General features: G+C 50.8%; 2 protein-coding genes across 2 annotated transcripts in view; one reads left to right on the forward strand and one right to left on the reverse strand.

The window, feature by feature from the left end:
* Positions 1-343: 343 nt before the first annotated feature.
* Positions 344-17,370, reverse strand: NDUFA8 (NADH:ubiquinone oxidoreductase subunit A8). Its single transcript, XM_084798158.1, has 4 exons — positions 17,194-17,370; positions 11,603-11,766; positions 3,695-3,860; positions 344-648 (listed from the first exon to the last, which is right to left on the reverse strand). Exons 1-4 carry the CDS (start codon positions 17,242-17,244, stop codon positions 511-513), a joined length of 519 nt encoding a protein of 172 aa, XP_084654284.1. The 5' UTR covers positions 17,245-17,370; the 3' UTR covers positions 344-510.
* Positions 17,371-17,378: 8 nt separating this feature from the next.
* Positions 17,379-20,205, forward strand: part of MORN5 (MORN repeat containing 5) — a 29,399-nt gene continuing 26,572 nt past the window's right edge. Inside the window, exon 1 of the mRNA XM_084798156.1 lies at positions 17,379-17,580. Within this exon, the coding sequence (XP_084654282.1) occupies positions 17,534-17,580 (47 nt within the window). The 5' untranslated portion in view covers positions 17,379-17,533. The remainder of the gene's footprint in view (positions 17,581-20,205) is intronic.

Here is a 20,205-nt window from a genome sequence, read left to right on the forward strand (position 1 = left end):
GGAACTTCAAGCAACACTGCCTCAGATGCAGCCAGCAGCCCCTCCCGTGCCTGAGTCACAGGCTCAAGCCTTTCTTTCTCTGCCCTGGATGTTTCTCTGGAATAACTTTATAGAAATCTGCTTGGAAAGCTGAATGAGAAGAGAGATCTGAGGCTTCTAGTTGTACAGCAGGCACCGCTGAGGAGCTGTTTCAGGCCATCCTTCCGTGTGGGAGCGTGGCTCTCCTGCTACACTAGCACTCCTTAGGGCAAAGCGAGTAAGGCAGTCAGGAGTGCAAGAAAGAACAAGGGGAAGTCATCTTTAAAGGCTAAAAGGTTACACAGAGTATAATAAAACACAACTGTTTCCTTGAAAATGTTTAATGGGCAGGAAATGTATAGAATAACTGCCAAGTCACATAAATTAACGTTTTTGTTAATGTCTGTGATCCAGGAAAGAACACGAGAGCGGTGTTCTCGTCGGCGGTCTGTCGTCTGGGCGTACGACTGAGTGTGGGCCGTGGACCAATCCTTACACGTTCCAGAAAAAAAAGCGGCTGCCATGCTTGGCAGGTTTCAGATCCCCTTCTATCACAGGGTTGGGCTCCGGCCGCGGTCTTGAGTGGTAAGGGTTCTCTGGTAAAGGGCGCTCGGTTTTCACTTTGGTGACCTGGAAAGGGCAAAGAAAGGAGTTGAGCTTCAAAGGGACTCTGTAGCAGTAGAGACCCTGAGCCCGCTGGGGGGCTGGGGGGACTTCCTCTCTCTGTTACTGCTGCATCTACTCCTCCTCAGTCTCAAACCCCGGCGAGATGCCCTATCCTCAGTTAACCCCTGGGTAAACTTCCGAAAGCCTCCTTTCTGTCTCTCTGTGTGGTAGGAGTTGAGGATACAGCAGGGAGAAGACACACGCTGTCCTCTGAGCTCACTCACTGGCGAGTGAGCAAGACTGAGCCATCAAGCAAGATTTCTACCATGCTGCCCAATGACAACAGACAAGGGTGAATCCTGCATAAACCACACACACTGAAGGCTGGAGCCTGGGCTATTTCTGAGGAGAATCAGGAACCAGCCAGGAAGATTAATACAGAAGACAGTGCAAGAGAGCAGAGACAACGAAGACAGAGGGAACATCTACAGAAGTCAGCGCAGCAGCAGACTGCACCCTGACAAGCTCTGGTGTTACAGCGCTCATGCTGAGATGCTTTCCTACTCACTATTTACCAGCTCCGACCAGGTGACTCTGCGGAGGGTCACTAAGGCTACCCTGCTAGGACACAAAGCCAGGTCTGTCAGCTCTGTTTATAAATGCCCCACACAGCTAGGGCACAGGGCTATGCTGTGCTGTGCAGTGATGCTTGGATTTAGCATGATGGCAACACGTGCTACTGTTAGAGGAGAGCAACCAGTCACTACATGCAGGCCGGGAGGCAGGAAGAGCTGAGCCAACAGCCAAAGAGATGGTAGGTTCCAAACTGCAGCTGAGAGGGGATGGAAGTGTCTACACTACCACCATCCCACTAACCCACACCCCCGCCCCCATGATGGCCACCAAAATCTCAGCTGGGAAGCGACCAGAATTGGTTTTTAATTTTTGAATTTTGCTGTGGATCTGAGCATTAGACTCTGGTCCCTGTACATGCTAGGTAAATGCTATGCTACTCTGCAGTAACTGTGGCTCAGAATTTAGCCCTGTGAGAGTTAAGGAAGCAGGCGCTTACAAGCGGGCCAGTCACTAAGCACTTTCTGGCTTTCACTCTAGTGGTCTCAGCTCTAAGCCGTCTGCACGCATGAGAGCCAGGTCCACATGTGTCTGTGCCAGAGCTCCCAGGTGCTGCCTAGCTAGAGATAAAACCCAAGCCTTTAAGCGCAGATCCCTGTCCCTGTCACTCAAGGTGCCTGCTACATGACAGAGTAGTTCCAAATGCCTCACTCAAGATATTTATAAAAATCAATCTAGATAACCATTACTCCTTGTTTTTGAAAATATGTGTCTTAAACATAAAGTAACCAGTGACCCCCGTGAAAGAACAACTGATGGAGGGAAGAAAAAAGCAACTTCCTCTTCTGTATCATGCCCCAAAAGAGAAGGGACGAGAACGCCTCAGAGCCATTCCTAGAACTAAGATGCCTATGCCGAGGCCCCTAACTTGCTCTCTCTGTGGTCAGTTGCTGAGTGTGAGCAGGAGGTAACTCTGCCTAGGGAGGGCGGGGCATCTGGGCTGGGGCCCGGCTTGCTCTGCAGAGGCAGAAGTGAGTGGGTGGGACAGAATCAAAGGACAGTGAAGCTGCACTTTAAGCTTCTCTTGGCTGGTTATGACCTTTCTAGAAAGAGACTGAATAATGGGTTGAAGTACAACTAAAATTGATTATATATGTTAAGTAATATACTTTTGAGGCCATTAAAATGGTAACTTTGGGGTGGGGGGAGGAATTGAAAAATGTTAATATAAAGACTCAGGAATAAACACACTGTCTTGATAGCCTGGCTCACTGCTTCCCCTGTGGTAAGGTAGAAACAAGAAAAGGCAGTTTTAGGGTTAAGTGTGGAAGTCCTGTTATTTTCCAACTTTAAGTTGGCCACTATTTAAAACAATTCCCTCAGTTTAATAAAAGAATGTGTCTGAAGTAAAACTAAGAATGCCACATTAAAAGAAGGAGAAGGAGAAAGAGGAGAAGAAGGAGAAGGAGGAGGAGGAAGAGGAAGAGGAGAAGGAGGAGGAGAAGAAGAGAAAGAAGAAGAAGAAACAGCCGGGCTATCAGTCTATTTGTGAAGCTATTCATGGATGCTGGCCCCAAAGGAAAGGCACTAAGATGAACAGCCTGCAGGTACCTCACAGGGCCTCACACAGGCTCTCGGGCACAGCCCTTACAGGACAGCCAGCATCCTGAGCGGTACTGGCAGACAGGGCCAGCAGGAAGTTAAGATAGTTTGAGATTACACAGGAGAGTGAGGAAGCAAGATTCAGAACTACTGTGTCCATCCCGTCTCGCCCTTCTCTCCAAGCTCTGTGGAGTGGGAGTGAAGGACCTGAGCTACGGCCGCAGGAGCCAGCACTCAGCGTGGGAGCAGGTGGGAGGCCCCACAGGCCCTTTTAAGTTTCAAGGATGTGTCTTCCTTTCCCACACAGATCATCCCTACAGTGAAGACAGCTTTAGCTCTAAATTCTTCACTTTCACAGAATGAACTCTCTTCAAAGCCCAAGTAAACGCACCCTGAACCCCCCCCCCCCAGAAACAAGCAGCTCGGCAAGAATTCTCCAGGAAGGTAACAGCAGGGAGGGCGGGAGGGTGGGTTGGCGGGGGTGGGGGTGGGGGTGGGGGGATATGACACTCAGATGCTACTGCGCCAGCACACAGTCACAAAGAGCACAAGAGTACAGATAGCAGTACAGGCTTCCGCTGACGCTTCAACCCACAGCTGAGTTGTCAGCAAACTCACTAGCACAGGAGGAAGGGAGGGCAGGCTTCTCACTACAGGCAGGGACTTTTCAATTCTTATTGTTCCAAGACTCTGGCACAGCCTGACCGTACCGGCCCAGTGAATTCACCTGGCGGGACCTCACTAACATGTTAAGCAACTCTGCTCCCTGTTAGCTAACACGTGCCAAGTTCCTTTGTCTGTCTGGTAAATCCTCTCCATCCTCATTGGACGCCATGGCCTGCCTCCTCTACCCAAGCCCACCCCAGGTCAGAGCAAGGCCCGGGAGGAGCCTTACCTTAGACAGCTCCCCGAGGTCAGGCCGCACCCAGCCCAGCTTGTCCAGGACACACTCGTCGAACTTAGCCTGCTGTTTGCGGCAGTGACGGAACATCTGCAGGTTGGAATAATCAAGGCAAGTCCAATACTCTGTGAAAGGCTCCGCGCAGTGACGCTTTATCTGCCTGGAAAGGAGGGCTGGAGGTTAGGGACAGCTCGTCACAAAAGTGAGATGGCCATAGGCACAGATGTCAAACTAACAGTCTTAGGCCATGCGCCACCTCAAGTGAAAACGACAGCAGATGCTGAGGCTGTGGGAAGGGGCCTATTCACTGCTGGAATGTAAACTAGTGCAACTGTCAAAGCAAGTGTAGAAAGAAGGCCCTCAAAAAGGTAAACCAGGAGCATCATGCGACCCATCTACACCACTCCTAGCCTGCACCCAGAGGACTCTGTAGTGGACCCAGAGATCATTTCTGTCTGCTGCTGCTCCATTCACAGAAGCAAGCACATGGAATCGCCCTAGATGTCCATCAACAGAGCACTGGGTAATGAAAATGTGGCACATATACACAATGCCATTTTTTTTTCTTTTTCATTTCTCTGCATAGACTTGGCTGTCCTGGACTCACTTTTTACACCAGGCTGGACTCAAACTCACAGCGATCCTCCTGCCTCTGCCTCCCGAGTGCTGGGATTAAAGGCATGCACCACCACCACCGGGTAAAACTAATTTTCTATATACTTTGTAGTTAAAAAAAGAAAAGAAAAGAAAAAAAGAACCTGAAGAACTAGTAGGAAAAGTAAAACACAGAAAGACTTCTGAGGAACAAGCTGTTCTTTATCCAGCAAGAATAAAAGACTACGGCCTGAGATACCTGTTTTTACTCAAGAGAGCTCCTCGGGAGCCTGTCCCTTCTTCCACCTCAGCCTGAGCAACTCGGCAGAGAAGGGAGCCGTCAGAGCTGGCATGCTGACGGACGCAGAGGGGACACACCTTCAAAAGTGAACACACCAGCCTAAGAGCTCTGGCTTCCGTCCCACAAGCGCTCCGGCCAGAAGCAGTCCTCTCTGTGCAGAAGAGCTGGGTGCTGCTAGGAAGCAGGGCAGCAAACAGCTGGAGGAAGCTGGGGAGGCAGCTAGTGGCTAAAGCACTTGCCACCTAAGTAACAGGGCTGGAATGGGGCTTCCAGGACGACATACAGTGCCAAGCTGCCCTGCAGCCTGCTATAATCCCATCCTCTGAGCAGGATGAGGAGATGAGGATGAGATCCCAAATCAAGCTGGCCGCTGAGGCCGGCCATGTTGCTAAGCTTATGTTGCTAAGCGACCCTGCCTCAAAGAAGAAAGATTCCTGATATCAACCTCAACTTCTATGTGAATGTGGGTACATGTGCACATACAGGCACATACATGTTCACAGACACAAAAACAGACCCCCCAAGAAACACCCCACATGGCTAAGGAGACTGGGTGTGGGGCACAGGACCATAATCCCACTATGTGGGAGGTGGAGACAGGAGGACCAGGAGGTCAGGGACAACCTTAGCTACAGAGTAAATCTGAAGCTAGCCTGGGCTACATGAGACCCTATTTCCCCCAATCCTGAGAGAGGAAGGGTGGAGAGAAGAGAAGAGAAAATGGCAAAGCAAAATTCCCCTTTCCTTCCATTCAAACATGTTAGGAATTAAATAAATACAAATTCAAGGAAGAATAAAATAGCACTACTTTATGCACGTTTGCCTTCCCCCAGCTGAGGCCCAAACAAACCCAGGGCCTTATGCTTGCTAGGCAAGTGCAAACTATAACACAGTTTTCTGTAAAGGCTAAAATTTTAAAAATATTTTATTAATTCATTCATATTACATCTTAATTGTTATCCCATCCCTTGTATCCTCCCATTCCTCCCTCTCTCCCACTTTCCCCCTACTCCCCTCTCCTATGACTGTGACTGAGGGGGACCTCCTCCCCCTGTATATGCTCATAGGGTATCAAGTCTCTTCTTGGTAACCTGCTATCCTTCCTCTGAGTGCCACCGGGCCTCCCCATGCAGAGGACGTGATCAAATATGGGGCACTAGAGTTTGTGTGAAAATCAGTCCCCACTCTCCACTCAACGGAGGAGAATGTCCTGTCCATTGGCTAGATCTGGGTAGGGGTTTGAAGTTTACTGCACGTATTGTCTTTGGCTGGTGCCATAGTTTGAACAGGATCCCTGGGCCCAGATCTGCCCGTCATAATGATTTTCTTGTCCAGAGGGTCCTAGAAACCTACAAGTAAAGGCTAAAGGCAGTGGAAAAAACTCAGACTACCTTTCTACCAATAGACTAAAGACTGAAATTGCTTCCTGTTTTATTCTAGAACCCAAGGATCTTCAATGAATGGCCCTCTTCAAAATGTCTCAGGAAGTCTTTCAGAGAATCTAATCACATATCAAAGTCTACTTCCCATGCCTGCCCCACTGCTCCTCAGCTTCCCTCCTAGGACTCACCAGTGTGACCGTCACCCACTCCTCCTCTACTGTGTTCTCCACACTCTGTGGAAGAAGAGGAGTCACAGCCCAGCACTGCAGCGGGAGAGCCTGCCTGCACAGCCCAGCACTGCAGCGGGAGAACCTGCCCCCACAGCCCAGCACTGCAGCGGGAGAGCCTGCCCACACAGCCCAGCACTGCAGCGGGGGAGCCTGCCCCCACAGCCCAGCACTGCAGTGACAGAGCCTGCCTGCACAGCCCAGCACTGCAGCGGGGGAGCCTGCCCGCACAGCCCAGCACTGCAGCGGGGGAGCCTGCCCGCACAGCCCAGCACTGCAGTGACAGAACCTGCCCGCACAGCCCAGCACTGCAGTGGGAGAGCCTGCCCGCACAGCCCAGCACTGCAGCGGGGGAGCCTGCCCGCACAGCCCAGCACTGCAGCGGGAGAACCTGCCCGCACAGCCCAGCACTGCAGTGGGAGAGCCTGCCCGCACAGCCCAGCACTGCAGCGGGGGAGCCTGCCCGCACAGCCCAGCACTGCAGTGGGAGAGCCTGCCCGCACAGCCCAGCACTGCAGCGGGAGAGCCTGCCCGCACAGCCCAGCACTGCAGCGGGAGAGCCTGCCCGCACAGCCCAGCACTGCAGCGGGGGAGCCTGCCCGCACAGCCCAGCACTGCAGCGGGGGAGCCTGCCCGCACAGCCCAGCACTGCAGCGGGAGAACCTGCCCGCACAGCCCAGCACTGCAGTGACAGAGCCTGCCCGCACAGCCCAGCACTGCAGTGACAGAGCCTGCCCGCACAGCCCAGCACTGCAGTGGGAGAACCTGCCCGCACAGCCCAGCACTGCAGCGGGGGAGCCTGCCCGCACAGCCCAGCACTGCAGCGGGGGAGCCTGCCCGCACAGCCCAGCACTGCAGCGGGAGAACCTGCCCGCACAGCCCAGCACTGCAGTGACAGAGCCTGCCCGCACAGCCCAGCACTGCAGTGACAGAGCCTGCCCGCACAGCCCAGCACTGCAGTGACGGAGCCTGCCCGCACAGCCCAGCACTGCAGCGGGAGAGCCTGCCCGCACAGCCCAGCACTGCAGCGGGAGAGCCTGCCCGCACAGCCCAGCACTGCAGCGGGGGAGCCTGCCCGCACAGCCCAGCACTGCAGTGACAGAGCCTGCCCGCACAGCCCAGCACTGCAGAGGGGGAGCCTGCCCGCACAGCCCAGCACTGCAGTGACAGAGCCTGCCCGCACAGCCCAGCACTGCAGCGGGAGAGCCTGCCCGCACAGCCCAGCACTGCAGTGACAGAGCCTGCCCGCACAGCCCAGCACTGCAGCGGGAGAGCCTGCCCGCACAGCCCAGCACTGCAGTGACAGAGCCTGCCCGCACAGCCCAGCACTGCAGTGGGGGAGCCTGCCCGCACAGCCCAGCACTGCAGCGGGGGAGCCTGCCCGCACAGCCCAGCACTGCAGCGGGGGAGCCTTCCCGCACAGCCCAGCACTGCAGTGGGGGAGCCTGCCCGCACAGCCCAGCACTGCAGCGGGGGAGCCTTCCCGCACAGCCCAGCACTGCAGCGGGAGAGCCTGCCTGCACAGCCCAGCACTGCAGTGGGAGAGCCTGGCTGCACAGCCCAGCACTGCAGTGGGAGAGCCTGGCTGCACAGCCCAGCACTGCAGTGGGAGAGCCTGGCTGCACAGCCCAGCACTGCAGTGGGAGAGCCTGGCTGCACAGCCCAGCACTGCAGCGGGAGAGCCTGGCTGCACAGCCCAGCACTGCAGTGGGAGAGCCTGCCTGCACAGCCCAGCACTGCAGCGGGAGAGCCTGGCTGCACAGCCCAGCACTGCAGTGGGAGAGCCTGGCTGCACAGCCCAGCACTGCAGTGGGAGAGCCTGGCTGCACAGCCCAGCACTGCAGTGGGAGAGCCTGGCTGCACAGCCCAGCACTGCAGCGGGAGAGCCTGCCCGCACAGCCCAGCACTGCAGTGACAGAGCCTGCCCGCACAGCCCAGCACTGCAGCGGGGGAGCCTGCCCGCACAGCCCAGCACTGCAGCGGGGGAGCCTGCCCGCACAGCCCAGCACTGCAGCGGGGGAGCCTTCCCGCACAGCCCAGCACTGCAGTGGGGGAGCCTGCCCGCACAGCCCAGCACTGCAGCGGGGGAGCCTTCCCGCACAGCCCAGCACTGCAGCGGGAGAGCCTGCCTGCACAGCCCAGCACTGCAGTGGGAGAGCCTGGCTGCACAGCCCAGCACTGCAGCGGGAGAGCCTGGCTGCACAGCCCAGCACTGCAGTGGGAGAGCCTGGCTGCACAGCCCAGCACTGCAGTGGGAGAGCCTGGCTGCACAGCCCAGCACTGCAGTGGGAGAGCCTGCCTGCACAGCCCAGCACTGCAGTGGGAGAGCCTGGCTGCACAGCCCAGCACTGCAGTGGGAGAGCCTGGCTGCACAGCCCAGCACTGCAGTGGGAGAACCTGCCTGCACAGCCCAGCACTGCAGTGGGAGAGCCTGGCTGCACAGCCCAGCACTGCAGTGGGAGAGCCTGGCTGGACAGCACAGCACTGCAGTGGGAGAACCTGCCTGCACAGCCCAGCACTGCAGTGGGAGAGCCTGCCTGCACAGCCCAGCACTGCAGTGGGAGAGCCTGGCTGCACAGCCCAGCACTGCAGTGGGAGAGCCTGGCTGCACAGCCCAGCACTGCAGTGGGAGAACCTGCCTGCACAGCCCAGCACTGCAGTGGGAGAGCCTGGCTGCACAGCCCAGCACTGCAGTGGGAGAGCCTGGCTGGACAGCCCAGCACTGCAGTGGGAGAACCTGCCTGCACAGCCCAGCACTGCAGTGGGAGAGCCTGGCTGCACAGCCCAGCACTGCAGTGGGAGAACCTGCCTGCACAGCCCAGCACTGCAGTGGGAGAGCCTGGCTGCACAGCCCAGCACTGCAGTGGCAGAACCTGCCTGCACAGCCCAGCACTGCAGTGGGAGAGCCTGGCTGCACAGCTCAGCACTGCAGTGGGAGAGCCTGGCTGCACAGCCCAGCACTGCAGTGGGAGAACCTGCCTGCACAGCCCAGCACTGCAGTGGGAGAGCCTGGCTGCACAGCCCAGCACTGCAGTGGGAGAGCCTGGCTGCACAGCCCAGCACTGCAGTGGGAGAACCTGCCTGCACAGCCCAGCACTGCAGTGGGAGAGCCTGGCTGCACAGCTCAGCACTGCAGTGGGAGAGCCTGGCTGCACAGCCCAGCACTGCAGTGGGAGAACCTGCCTGCACAGCCCAGCACTGCAGTGGGAGAGTCTGGCTGCACAGCCCAGCACTGCAGTGGGAGAGCCTGGCTGCACAGCCCAGCACTGCAGTGGGAGAGCCTGCCTGGCTTCTGCTCACTATGCCTGCAGACCCCACTCTCATGCTCAGCGGTCAGCTCTAGCACTGAGTGCTTCTCTCTCTCCCTCCCTCTCTCTCTCTCTCTCTCTCTCTCTCTCTCTCTCTCTCTCTCTGTGTGTGTGTGTGTGTGTGTGTGTGTGTGTGTGTGTAGCTTAGAACCAAGAGGTTTCATTTCCCACCTAAAACATTCTATCTCTGCATCTAAGGAAAACTACTTTGCCAATATTCTCTTTAAAAATCATTTTTATCCCCTCAAATAAGTAAAGAAATATTATTCAAACTTGCTAGCAGTCAAACGGACATAAATTCATGCATCACAAAACACCATCTTCTATTTATTAAATATTTAAATGACATGCACACCATCTAAGTGCTGAGGGCAGGATAAATTGACCTAACCCAAAAAACAAAACAACAACAACAAAAATACCACACAACTGTTTGCCCACAAGCCTGACACCCTGAGTTTAATTCCTGAAACTGGCATTTTTTTTTCTTTTCTTTCTTTCTTTCTTTTTTTCTTTTTTCTTTCTTTTTTGTTAAATACAGCAATAAAAGTTCAGAAGCCAAAAATAATGATCAAAGCCTTAAACACACACACACACACACACACACACACACACACACACACACACAGACAGACACCACTGCTAGAAAATGTATACCAAGGAATTAATTACGGGGTAAAAAAGCTAGATGTAGCTGCATATGACTTTAATCCCAGCACTTAGAAGGCAGAGACAGGCAGATCTCTGTGAGTTCAAGGCCGCCCTGGTCTACACAGCAGGTTGCAGGCCAGCCAGGCTACCTTGGAAACCCTGTGGGAAGGAAGGAAGGAAGGAAGGAAGGAAGGAAGGAAGGAAGGCAGGCAGACTAAACAGTACAGATGGATGTTCCCTAAGAAGAGCTGGCCGGATGCATTACAGTTGGCCCCTCTACTAGTGAACTACTATGAACCCATTAAAAATCATTAAGGTTCAAAGGAATGTATCCAATAATTTCAAGTGTAAATCAGATAAAAAAATTATATGTACTAGACTTATAACCACCAGTTTCTTCGCATGCGCACAGTGACAGCCCAGGGAGAAGGGAGAACGGTAGCCACTTCTGCGGCATTTTGCTCTTTCCTCTGCCATCACTGTGGTGGCATCTTTGCACAGACAGCAGTCAGTCCCTTGCTTTACTGACAGCCCTCTGCTTTTCCTTCCTGTCTTGCAGTGATGCAGCTTGGATGCGGTGCTGACTTCAGCCTGACCGATTAGAGTACTTACCTCCCAAGGCTCAAAACAAGTCCACAGACAGTACTGCTAATCAGCTCAGTGTGGGGACTCTGCCTATGCTAGCGGGGCATGAGGTAGACAGCTTAAAGTGGTCAACAGAAAAATGCTGAGCCAAGAGACTGTGCAGAGAAGAGGAAAAAAGAATCACACAGTTCTGTTGACTCCAGCTCTGCCTGGCACCACGACTATTTCTGGACTTCATGGTTAAGCAGCTAGCTCTCTCTGAGTCAGGCTCTGTCCTTTTTGTTATAATAAAAGTATAAAGGAATTTCTATAAGGCTGAGTGAGGGCGTGCACACTGTAGGTCCAGACCTTGGCAGGTGACGCAGGGCTGTGTGTTCCAGGCCCACACAGTGAGTTAGGCTGGCTGCATCAAACCAAACTTCTTCTGAGACAGCATCTCAGGTAGCCCAAACAGGCTTCAAACTCCCTATGTGTAGTCATGGCTGTCCTTGTTGAGCCTCCTGCCTCCACAGGCTTGTGCTTAGTGCGCACAGCAGCCTACCTGAACGTCAAACTCAATACCTTCCTAACCGTCACAGCTGCCCACTGTCTGCCAACAAGCACTGCGCTGAGATGGTGGTACACACCTTTTCAAATATCTACTTCACAGATGAAAACTGCTATTCGTGGAGGTTACAGAGCATGCCTTATAAAGCCAAATCCAAAACAACAACAAAAACAATTGATTTTGGTCTCTCTGATTTCAAAACCTGAACACTTTTAACAATTGGCTGGTAGTCACTTCCTCATTTAAGCTCCTTTCAGAATTCCTTGATGTTTAACTCACATAGGCACTGCCTTCAAGTGCCTCTTACCTGAAGAAGTCCAGTGCGCATCCGTTGACCAGCTTGCCCTCCTTCAGACAGCGCCTTGGGTCCTTCTCTTCCCAGCGGCACAGCATGAACTCCTTATTAGCCTTATCGCACTGAGCCCCATAGTGATGGGCGGCAGCTTTAAGCACGGCTGAACTGACTTTCACCTGGAAAGCAACGGAAAGGGAGTCACACACTACACCATGTACCTCTGCCTCATCACCTGAGCTGGCTGGAACAGAGGGACACAGAGGCAGTACTACTGCCGTGGGGTTAGCCAGCTCTCCCATGTGTCTTCCTAGGCTGACAGAACCATCCCTATTTTCTCTTAGAGATGAAGATGGAAACCCTACCGATCTTGCTAAAAAACAGCTCTGTCGATGTTGCTACAGTTTCTCTCCAGGAATGAAATGAATCATACAAGGACACCCAAAACTCCCAGAGAGCTGGGGCATCATAGAGTAAGAAAAGGGAAAAAAAAGGCAGGGTGTAGTGGCACACGCCTTTACTCCCAGTGCTTGGGAGGCAGAGGGAGGTGGATGACTGTGAGTTCGAGGCCAGCCTGGTCTACAAAGTGAGTCCAGGACAGCCAAGGCTACACAGAGAAACTCTGTCTAGAAAAACCAAAACAATTTTAAAAAAGAAAGAAAGAAGAGGGAAAAGAAGAGCTAAAAGCTTGACAAATTATTACTAAGAATAAGGTCCTGGAATCTGCCCATGTTGATGCTAACTCCAGCACTGTGACCATGCCAGACTCCCTTGCTTGCCTTCCAGCACTTTCTTGAGAAGCATCCCAGTGCGGTTGTAGGTACAGCCTACAGTTCAAGCACAGAACTGCAGAGCCCAGGCCCCAGCTCCCTGCCCTACAGTCTCAGCCTACGCCAAAGCCGTTATTTTTCAATTACTTCCAGCAAAGCGTTCTGGTATCTGGGAGAATTCATCTTTATTCTCACTTTTCATTTTCCTTTTGGCTCCTCTGTTTCTCTTCTAATACTTCTTACAGCTCTACCACAGCCTGCAGGTGAACACTGATGACCAGCTGGGCCATGGTAACTTCCTCAGCCTACACTTTAAAGAGCAGGGTATTTACGGCTGGCACCTGGGCGGGGCTGCATGATAGTCCTGTTCGGGGCATGCCTTTCTGATTTGTGTGCTTCTGCTTTATTTACTGTTGCTGTTTCCCCACTAGGGACATTTCCGATTCCTGATCAACTGAGAAACATGACAGAATATGAGCAGGTTCCCAACCATAAAATTCCCAAAGATTATCTTTGTTAAGCCAGGCACATGCGTTTAATCCCAGCACTCAGGAGGCAGAGGCAAGTGGATCGCTGTGAGTTCGAGGCCAACCTGGTCTACAAAGCGAGTCTAGGACAGCCAAGTCTAACACAGAGAGACCCTGTCTCCAAAAACCAAAAAAACAAACAAACAAAAATCTTTGTTACTATTTCACAGCTGTAATTTTGCTACTGTTGTGAATTGTAACATAAAATCTGTGTTTTCTAATGGTCTTAGGCGACCCCCTATAAAAGCATCATTCCACCCCTAAGGGGTCATGACCCATACCTTGAGAATTGCTGCCCTAAGGAGACTAGAGCTAGTACTGCCTACCAACATTGTACTGTTGCAGCTATCAAAGCAAAGATAAGCTTACAATAAGAGAAATTTGCCATGGCAACTCTAACAAATTTATATCCCAAATATGTATATTTTTGTATTTAAGTTTAGTATACATTTACCATTTTACTGCCCATAGCCAGTTGGGAGAATAAAAGGTAGTCAACCCTTTTGTTTTGTTTCTAGGTTTTGGAGACACTCTGAGGTAGCCCAGGCTGGCCTCCTACTCTTAATCCTCCTGCCTCAGCCTCCCTAGAGCTAGTATTACAAGTATGTGCTGCCAATCTTGCTTCACAGTAGTTTTTTTTTTTAAGGTCACTACATTTTTATTTTGTTTTGTTTTGTTTCCCGAGCAGGGTTTCTCTGTGTAGCCTTGACTGTTCTGAACTCACTTTGTTGATCAGGCTGTCCTTGAACTCACAGAGATCCGCTTGCCTCTGCTGCCCTGAAGGCTGGGATTAAAGGCATGCACCACTGCACCCGGCTAGGTCACTACATTTAAAAACTTGAATTCTCTGTGGTTTAGAGCACTGACTGTCTGCTCTTCTAGAGGACCAGGATTCAATTCTTAGCACTCATGTGGTAGCTCACGACCGTCTGTAACTCCAGTTCCAGGGGATCTAATGCCATCTTTTGGTTCTCATGGGAACCAGGCATAAGTGTGGGCACATACACACATTCAGGCAAAACACTCATAGCGATAAAATAAACTTAAATGGAATATTTAAATAAAAAACTGAGTACCATTTTACTTGCTTGCCAAATGCCTCAAAATATCCTTAAATGGCTGATTTGGTTACTTAAATACTCAAGACAGCAGGCCCCCAAAGCTGGCAGTATTTGTTATTTTACTTCCCTACACAGGTGGCAAGCTTATCAAAATGAAGAACAATTCATGCTGTCATAGGGAAACAAAGGTGAGACACATTCACGGAGCCAATTCCTAAACATCGGATAAACAGACACACTTGAGATGACCTGCCAGCCATCCTCAGAAGCCATGGCCTCTCCTCAGGCCTTTGGCACGGCATCACCATCACTGAGGGATGTAGCCGTGTCCCCTCACCTGCTGCTTCATAGCTGATATCCAACAGTCCCCTCTCAAATACATCCAGCATCCCTTGTCTCCAGAGCACAGGAGTTCAGCATCCTTCCTCACTGGCCTTCACACAGCCACTCTGCAGGACCAGCTGCTATAGACAGCAAGTGTGCAGAGTGAGCCAGGCACGGTCACAGCAAAGCTCCCAAATCTTCTACTACTGGTCCCGACTCTATAAGCCATGACCATGACCACACCCCTTCTTACAGTACTTAATTTATGGATTTATGGCAGGCCTGTCTTCTTATTTGTGTAAAATCGAGTACGATGTACTTATTTCATAGGATCTCCTGAGGATCCATTGAGCTCATATTTGTAGAAAATGCTAAGAATGTGCCTGACACATAAAATGAACATCAACACTGGCTGTTTAATTTTTACTCTAAATTATCAATGCACCCAAGGAATTTCTTCCCCCCCTCTGTGTAATAGACCTGGCTGTCCTGGAGCTGGAGCTCTCTTTGTAGACCAGGCCGGCCTCAAACTCACAGAGATCTCTTGAGTGCTGGGACTAAAGGCATTTGTGCCATCACGCCTGGCTCACACCCACGGAATTTTTAATCCAAAGCTTCTGAATGTTCTTCCAATGGGGGTGCGACATGATTCCTCAGTCAACGAAGTCCAGAATGGATTTTTACCTCCCTGCAAAGCCGCTGCTGCTCTTGGCCTCCCCGGTCTGTTGTCATACTGCAAACCTGACCTGGATTCTTCAACCTTTGTGCCCATACTGAGTAGGACTCACTCCGGATGAGGTACTTAAGTTTTGGCTCCACTAAGCGCAGCTGCCGGTTACCAGGGTTACTGTAAGAGCCCCTGGAGCGAGTCTTCCTACATTTCTTGCTCTTGCACCTAGTGTCCGCAGAGCTGCTGAGGGGACCTTCCTAAACAGACAGCTCTTGTTCCCTTCTGCTGTTACAACAGATCAGAAACCAGCTCCCAGAAGACGTAAAGCCTCATCATCTCATTTGCTTCCTAGCTGCTGTTCACAGCTCTCTGGACCCAAACTATCTCCCCATCCTTCCCGCCTGACTTCACAAAGGAGCCTGTGATGTTCTCTCAACGTAACTCACTGGTTCTAGAATGCACTTTCGGCCCCTGACTTCCCCCCCATGACTTTATCTTGCTCACTTCCTGCTTCTAGCTAATGTTTTTTCTCTCCATCTCTACCCATTAACAACGCCAACCTTCAGGCCTCACGCCTAACGCGCTTTCTCTATCCCTTTTATATCCTCATAGAGAGTTGTACAGCCAGGGTCACCTCCTCTTGAAAGCCAAACACCCTTGTGCTACTCAGAGTGACCTAAGCTAAAGGGTCAGAACTCTGATCCAACATCACATCACCAGGGCTTATCTATGTCTCATAATCTTTAGTTATTTACATAATTATAGATACCAATTACATAATCAATATATCAGTTATTATAAACTAGTTATTTACATATATATATTGTGCAAACTTTAAAGATTTCTTTTTTCTTTTTTGGTTTTTCAAGACAGGGTTTCTCTGTGTAGTCTTGGCTATCCTGGACTCACTTTGTAGACCAGGCTGGCCTCAAACTCACAGTGATCCACCTGCCCGCCTCCTGCTGGGATTAAAGGCACGTGCCACCATGCCCAGTTAAATATAAATTTATTAGAAAAGCTCTTGCATGAAATGTTTGCTGAGCCAAATTTAAAAATGTAACAAAATATGTCAACTCATGTTTAGCCAGTTTCGTGGTGGGACAAGAATAAAAGACTGGCTCACGGGAATAGCCTTCTTGTCACCTCTTAGTAAATGTCACTTTCATATAAAGCCCAAGAGTACAGCTACGAGTTTCTTCATCTGAGGACGGCAACAGCTGCCATCCTCACAGGTTTCTAAGAGAGTACATGAAGTAGTATGAGGAAAACACTTAGCACAGTGCCTGCTGTGCAATTCCCGGCATATCACTTAGCCTTGCCAGTTTGTTTTTTCTACTAGTCCTTCTGCCTTAACACATCCATCCTTTCCCAGCCTCTCACAGGATAAAGCCAAACTTCTCTAAAGGCTCAGCACAGATAACACTAGGCCGACATCAAATCGCTCTCAGCTTCCACCTCAACACACATGGCTCACGCCTCCTTCGTCACACTATTGCACTTTGGCTCATAGCTTCTACAGCCTAGGTTTCAGGACAGATCTGGGTTCCCATTACAACTATCCACACACTGCCTATGTGACCTTGGACAAATCACTTCTACTCTTGGGGCCTACCTCTGGTCTACAAGGGAAGAAGAACAGTTCTACCCTACCTTATTGTGTGTTGCGGGTAATTAGCACCCTGGCCTTTAGAAATGGCTTGATCATGTCTGCAATACAATAACACATCACCTTTACGTCACTTTTCACAGCGCTATGCACTGTGCTGTACAGCCTCTTTACCTGTCTCCTTATAAAACTATTAACTATAAAAGCAGGGCGCTGTCGCTTACTTGCATGTGCAGATAACGAATATTTAAATGTCTCTCGAAGTAAATGCTTTACATGTGTCCAATTATCAAACACCCTGGCCCGTGCCAGACTCACTGTCCAACCACGCACCGTAAGCTGCCGCGGCTCCCAGGCCTGCTCTGCAAGCAGATTTTGACAGACTTGTTGGAAGGTGAGCACTTGGGGAGGCATACTTGCCTCGCGGGGAGGTACAGCAAGGAGCTAGGTGATACTAAATAGAAAGTACCACCCCGATCCCCAGGAGGAGAGGCGGGTCGCGGGGGGCACGGGGAGGAGGTTGTGTGTGTGGGTGTCTAGAGCCACGGCGGGATGTGGTCCTGCAGGTCGCGGAGGCCGGGACCGAGCCTGGGCCCACTCGGCAGCTGCAGTCCCGGGCCTCCCGCCTGCCCTCAGGGTGAGCCTCACCTCCTCCACTTTCAGCTCCTCCAGAGTGGGCAGCTCCACTATCCCCGGCATGACGGCGGCAGCCGCGACCCTGACCAGGTGCCCTCGGCCGTGTCGCCCGTCTCCTTCAATTCCCCTTTGGATCTCCCAGACCTCTCAGCACCAACTGCGCATGCGTCTCCGGCGTCGCGCAAGCGCACTGTTCTGTGGCCGCCGGGAAAGACCAAGCGTACACCGTTCCAGGAAGTCAAGCGGGAGCACAGGGCGGGGCTCCATCTAAGGCTCCGCCCACATCTTCTGGTTGTCATAGTTACGCGGAGGGCCCTGAAGTTAGTGTCTTAACTGCTGGACACTAGCTGACATGCAGTATACCGGGAGCAAATATATCGGGTCGTACGTAAATGGGAGGTAAGGACCCATTCGTCCGTGTGCCCACTCTCGGGCTGGGGAGACAGCTGCCCTTTGACCTCTTCCAAGGACCTTGTGGCAAGCGCTTTCAAAAACTTAACTCAAGGTGTCCTCAAGCACACCTATCTACTAAGCCACATAGATGGGACTCCTGTGTGTGTGTGTGTGCGTGCGTGTGCGTGTGCGTGTGCGTGTGCGTGTGTGTGTACTCACGCGTGTGTTTCCATCATACACATGGTGGCTCAGGATCATCTGTAGCCAAAGCTGTTCTGCCCTCTGTGGGCACCAGGCACACACGTGGTGCACATACATACATGAGAGCAAACATACACATTAAATAAATAAAAATAGCAGAGTATGGTGGTGCATGACTTTAATCCTAGCACTTGGGAGGCAGAGGCAGGCGATCTCTGTGAGTTCAAGGCCAGGCTGGTCTACGAAGTGAGTTCCAGGACAGCCAGGGCTCTACACAGAGAGACCTTGTCTCTCAAAAAAAAAAAAAAAAATAATAATAATAATAATAATAATAAAAATTAAGTAAATATTTTTAAAATTATGCACACAAAGGAAAATAGAAAATGCTATTCAGCAAATGCTGATTGTTCACGATGTCCAGATCTTGGCTTTGACCCTGGTCATAATCCCTTCCCTCAAAAAGCTCATGCAAACACAGTGGGACAGGTAAGCACAACACAGTTATGACAAGTGATCAAGAGAGGCAGAGCATATGTGGAGGTGGCCACTTTGCCTCGCCAGAAGCACTGAATGAAGAAAATGGCATAAACATTTTTCAGAGGTGGAAAGGGGGGTACAAATTGACAGATGAGTGATAGTTGTTCAGGTTGTAAAGCACACCATGAGGAAACAAAAGGCCTGATTCGGGAGGGTCTGTACGCACATGCTAGAGGGACTGTGGTGTGCTTTGAGTTTGAGGGAGCAGGGCCAGTGGTCTAGCCAAGCACAGGGATAGATTCCTAGAAAGAGCAGTAGTAATATTTATGGGATGCTATCTCTAACCTTCAGTCAGCGTTTCAAGGTAGATGGCATGATCTGAACTTCAAGGAGAGAGGAGGAAAGAGATCTTGTCTGACTCGTCAGGAAGTGGCAACGATGGTGTGTGTAACTGCTTCGTGACAGTCAGTTCAGGCTGTTCTTGCAAATAAGTGGCTGGGCTTCAGCAGAATGTCATGCTCACTCTTTGGAATATGCAGCTAAAAAGTGAGGGATTCAAGAATTTCTACCCAGTTTTGTGCCTAAACCACATCATTTCTTCCCACAAGACCTTGCTACAGCAAAAGTTTTGTCAGGTGTAGATGAATGATTGGGGCATTTTAGTCAAAGAAATTGGAGAACCCACATGTGTCTTTATGATGGGCTGTGCTTCTTATGTAGGGTAAGTTAATACTTGATATTTGGTTTTGTAGACTCCCCATTGCTGGTGGGAAAATAAAACTGGACAAGTGCTTTAAAAAAGCTTTGGCAGAGCTGGGTGGTGGTGGTGCACGCCTTTAATCCCAACACTCGGGAGGCAGAGGCAGGCGTATCGATGTGAGTTCAAGGCCAGCCTGGTCTACAAAGTGAGTCCAGGACAGCCAAGGCTACACAGAAAAACCCTGTCTCGGGGGGTGGGGGTGGGGGGGAAGCATGGCAGTTTCTTAAAAAAGTAAGACAGACATTTCACTCCTAGGTATTAACCTGGTATAAATGAAAATATATTTCCATACAAAGCTTGTTTTTGAGTGTTCCTAACAGCTTTATATAACTGAAACTTTGTAATAACTGAAAACTGGAACCAACCAAAACATCTACAACATGTGAGTAGATGAAAAAGTGTGGTACATCCATTCACTGGAATAGTACACAGCAATTAAAATTCTGGTTCGCATAACAATACCACGAGAGGACCTGAAAAGAATCATATTCAACGAAAGGAATCAGCAGTCCCTGCCAAAAAAGCAGATCGTATTATATGATACTCTTTATATAAGATCATGGAAAATATAAATTAATTCATGGTGACAGAAAAACTGGTCAGTATTTGCTTAGGGATGAGGAATGGGAGGAACAAACAAGAAAGATTAAAGAAAGAGTGTCCAGCATCCAGGGGTGGTGAATATACTAATTATATTGACTGTGATAATGGTTTCCATGATATGTCTCAAAATTTACAAACTGTACATTTTAAGTATGTATATAGTTTTGCATGTCAACTATGCTTCATAAAGCTGGTTTGTTTGTTTTTTTTCCTGAGTCACGGTTTCTGTGTAGTCTTAGCTGTCCTAGAACTCACTTTGTAGACCAGGCTGGCCTCGAACTCACAGAGATCGGCCGCCTCTGCCTCCCTGAGTGCTGGGATTACAGGCGTGTGCCACTGCGCCTGGCACTCATACAGCTATTTTAACAAAACATTAAATTCATGACTTGCTTGTACAATATCTAAATATAAAAATGAAAAACCTGGTTTGGCAGTTTATACCTATAATCCCAGCATTTGAGAGGCTGAGGCAGGAGGATTGCCATGGGCTCAAGGTCAGCATGAGCTAGAGAGTGAGTCCCTGTCTCCAAAATAAACAAATAAGTAAATAAAGATATAATGTATGGCATCTCTGACCTCTTTTGAGGGGG

Source organism: Acomys minous, assembly GCF_964271855.1.
Source record: "Acomys minous genome assembly, chromosome: 10".
Lineage (NCBI taxonomy): Eukaryota > Metazoa > Chordata > Mammalia > Rodentia > Muridae > Acomys > Acomys minous.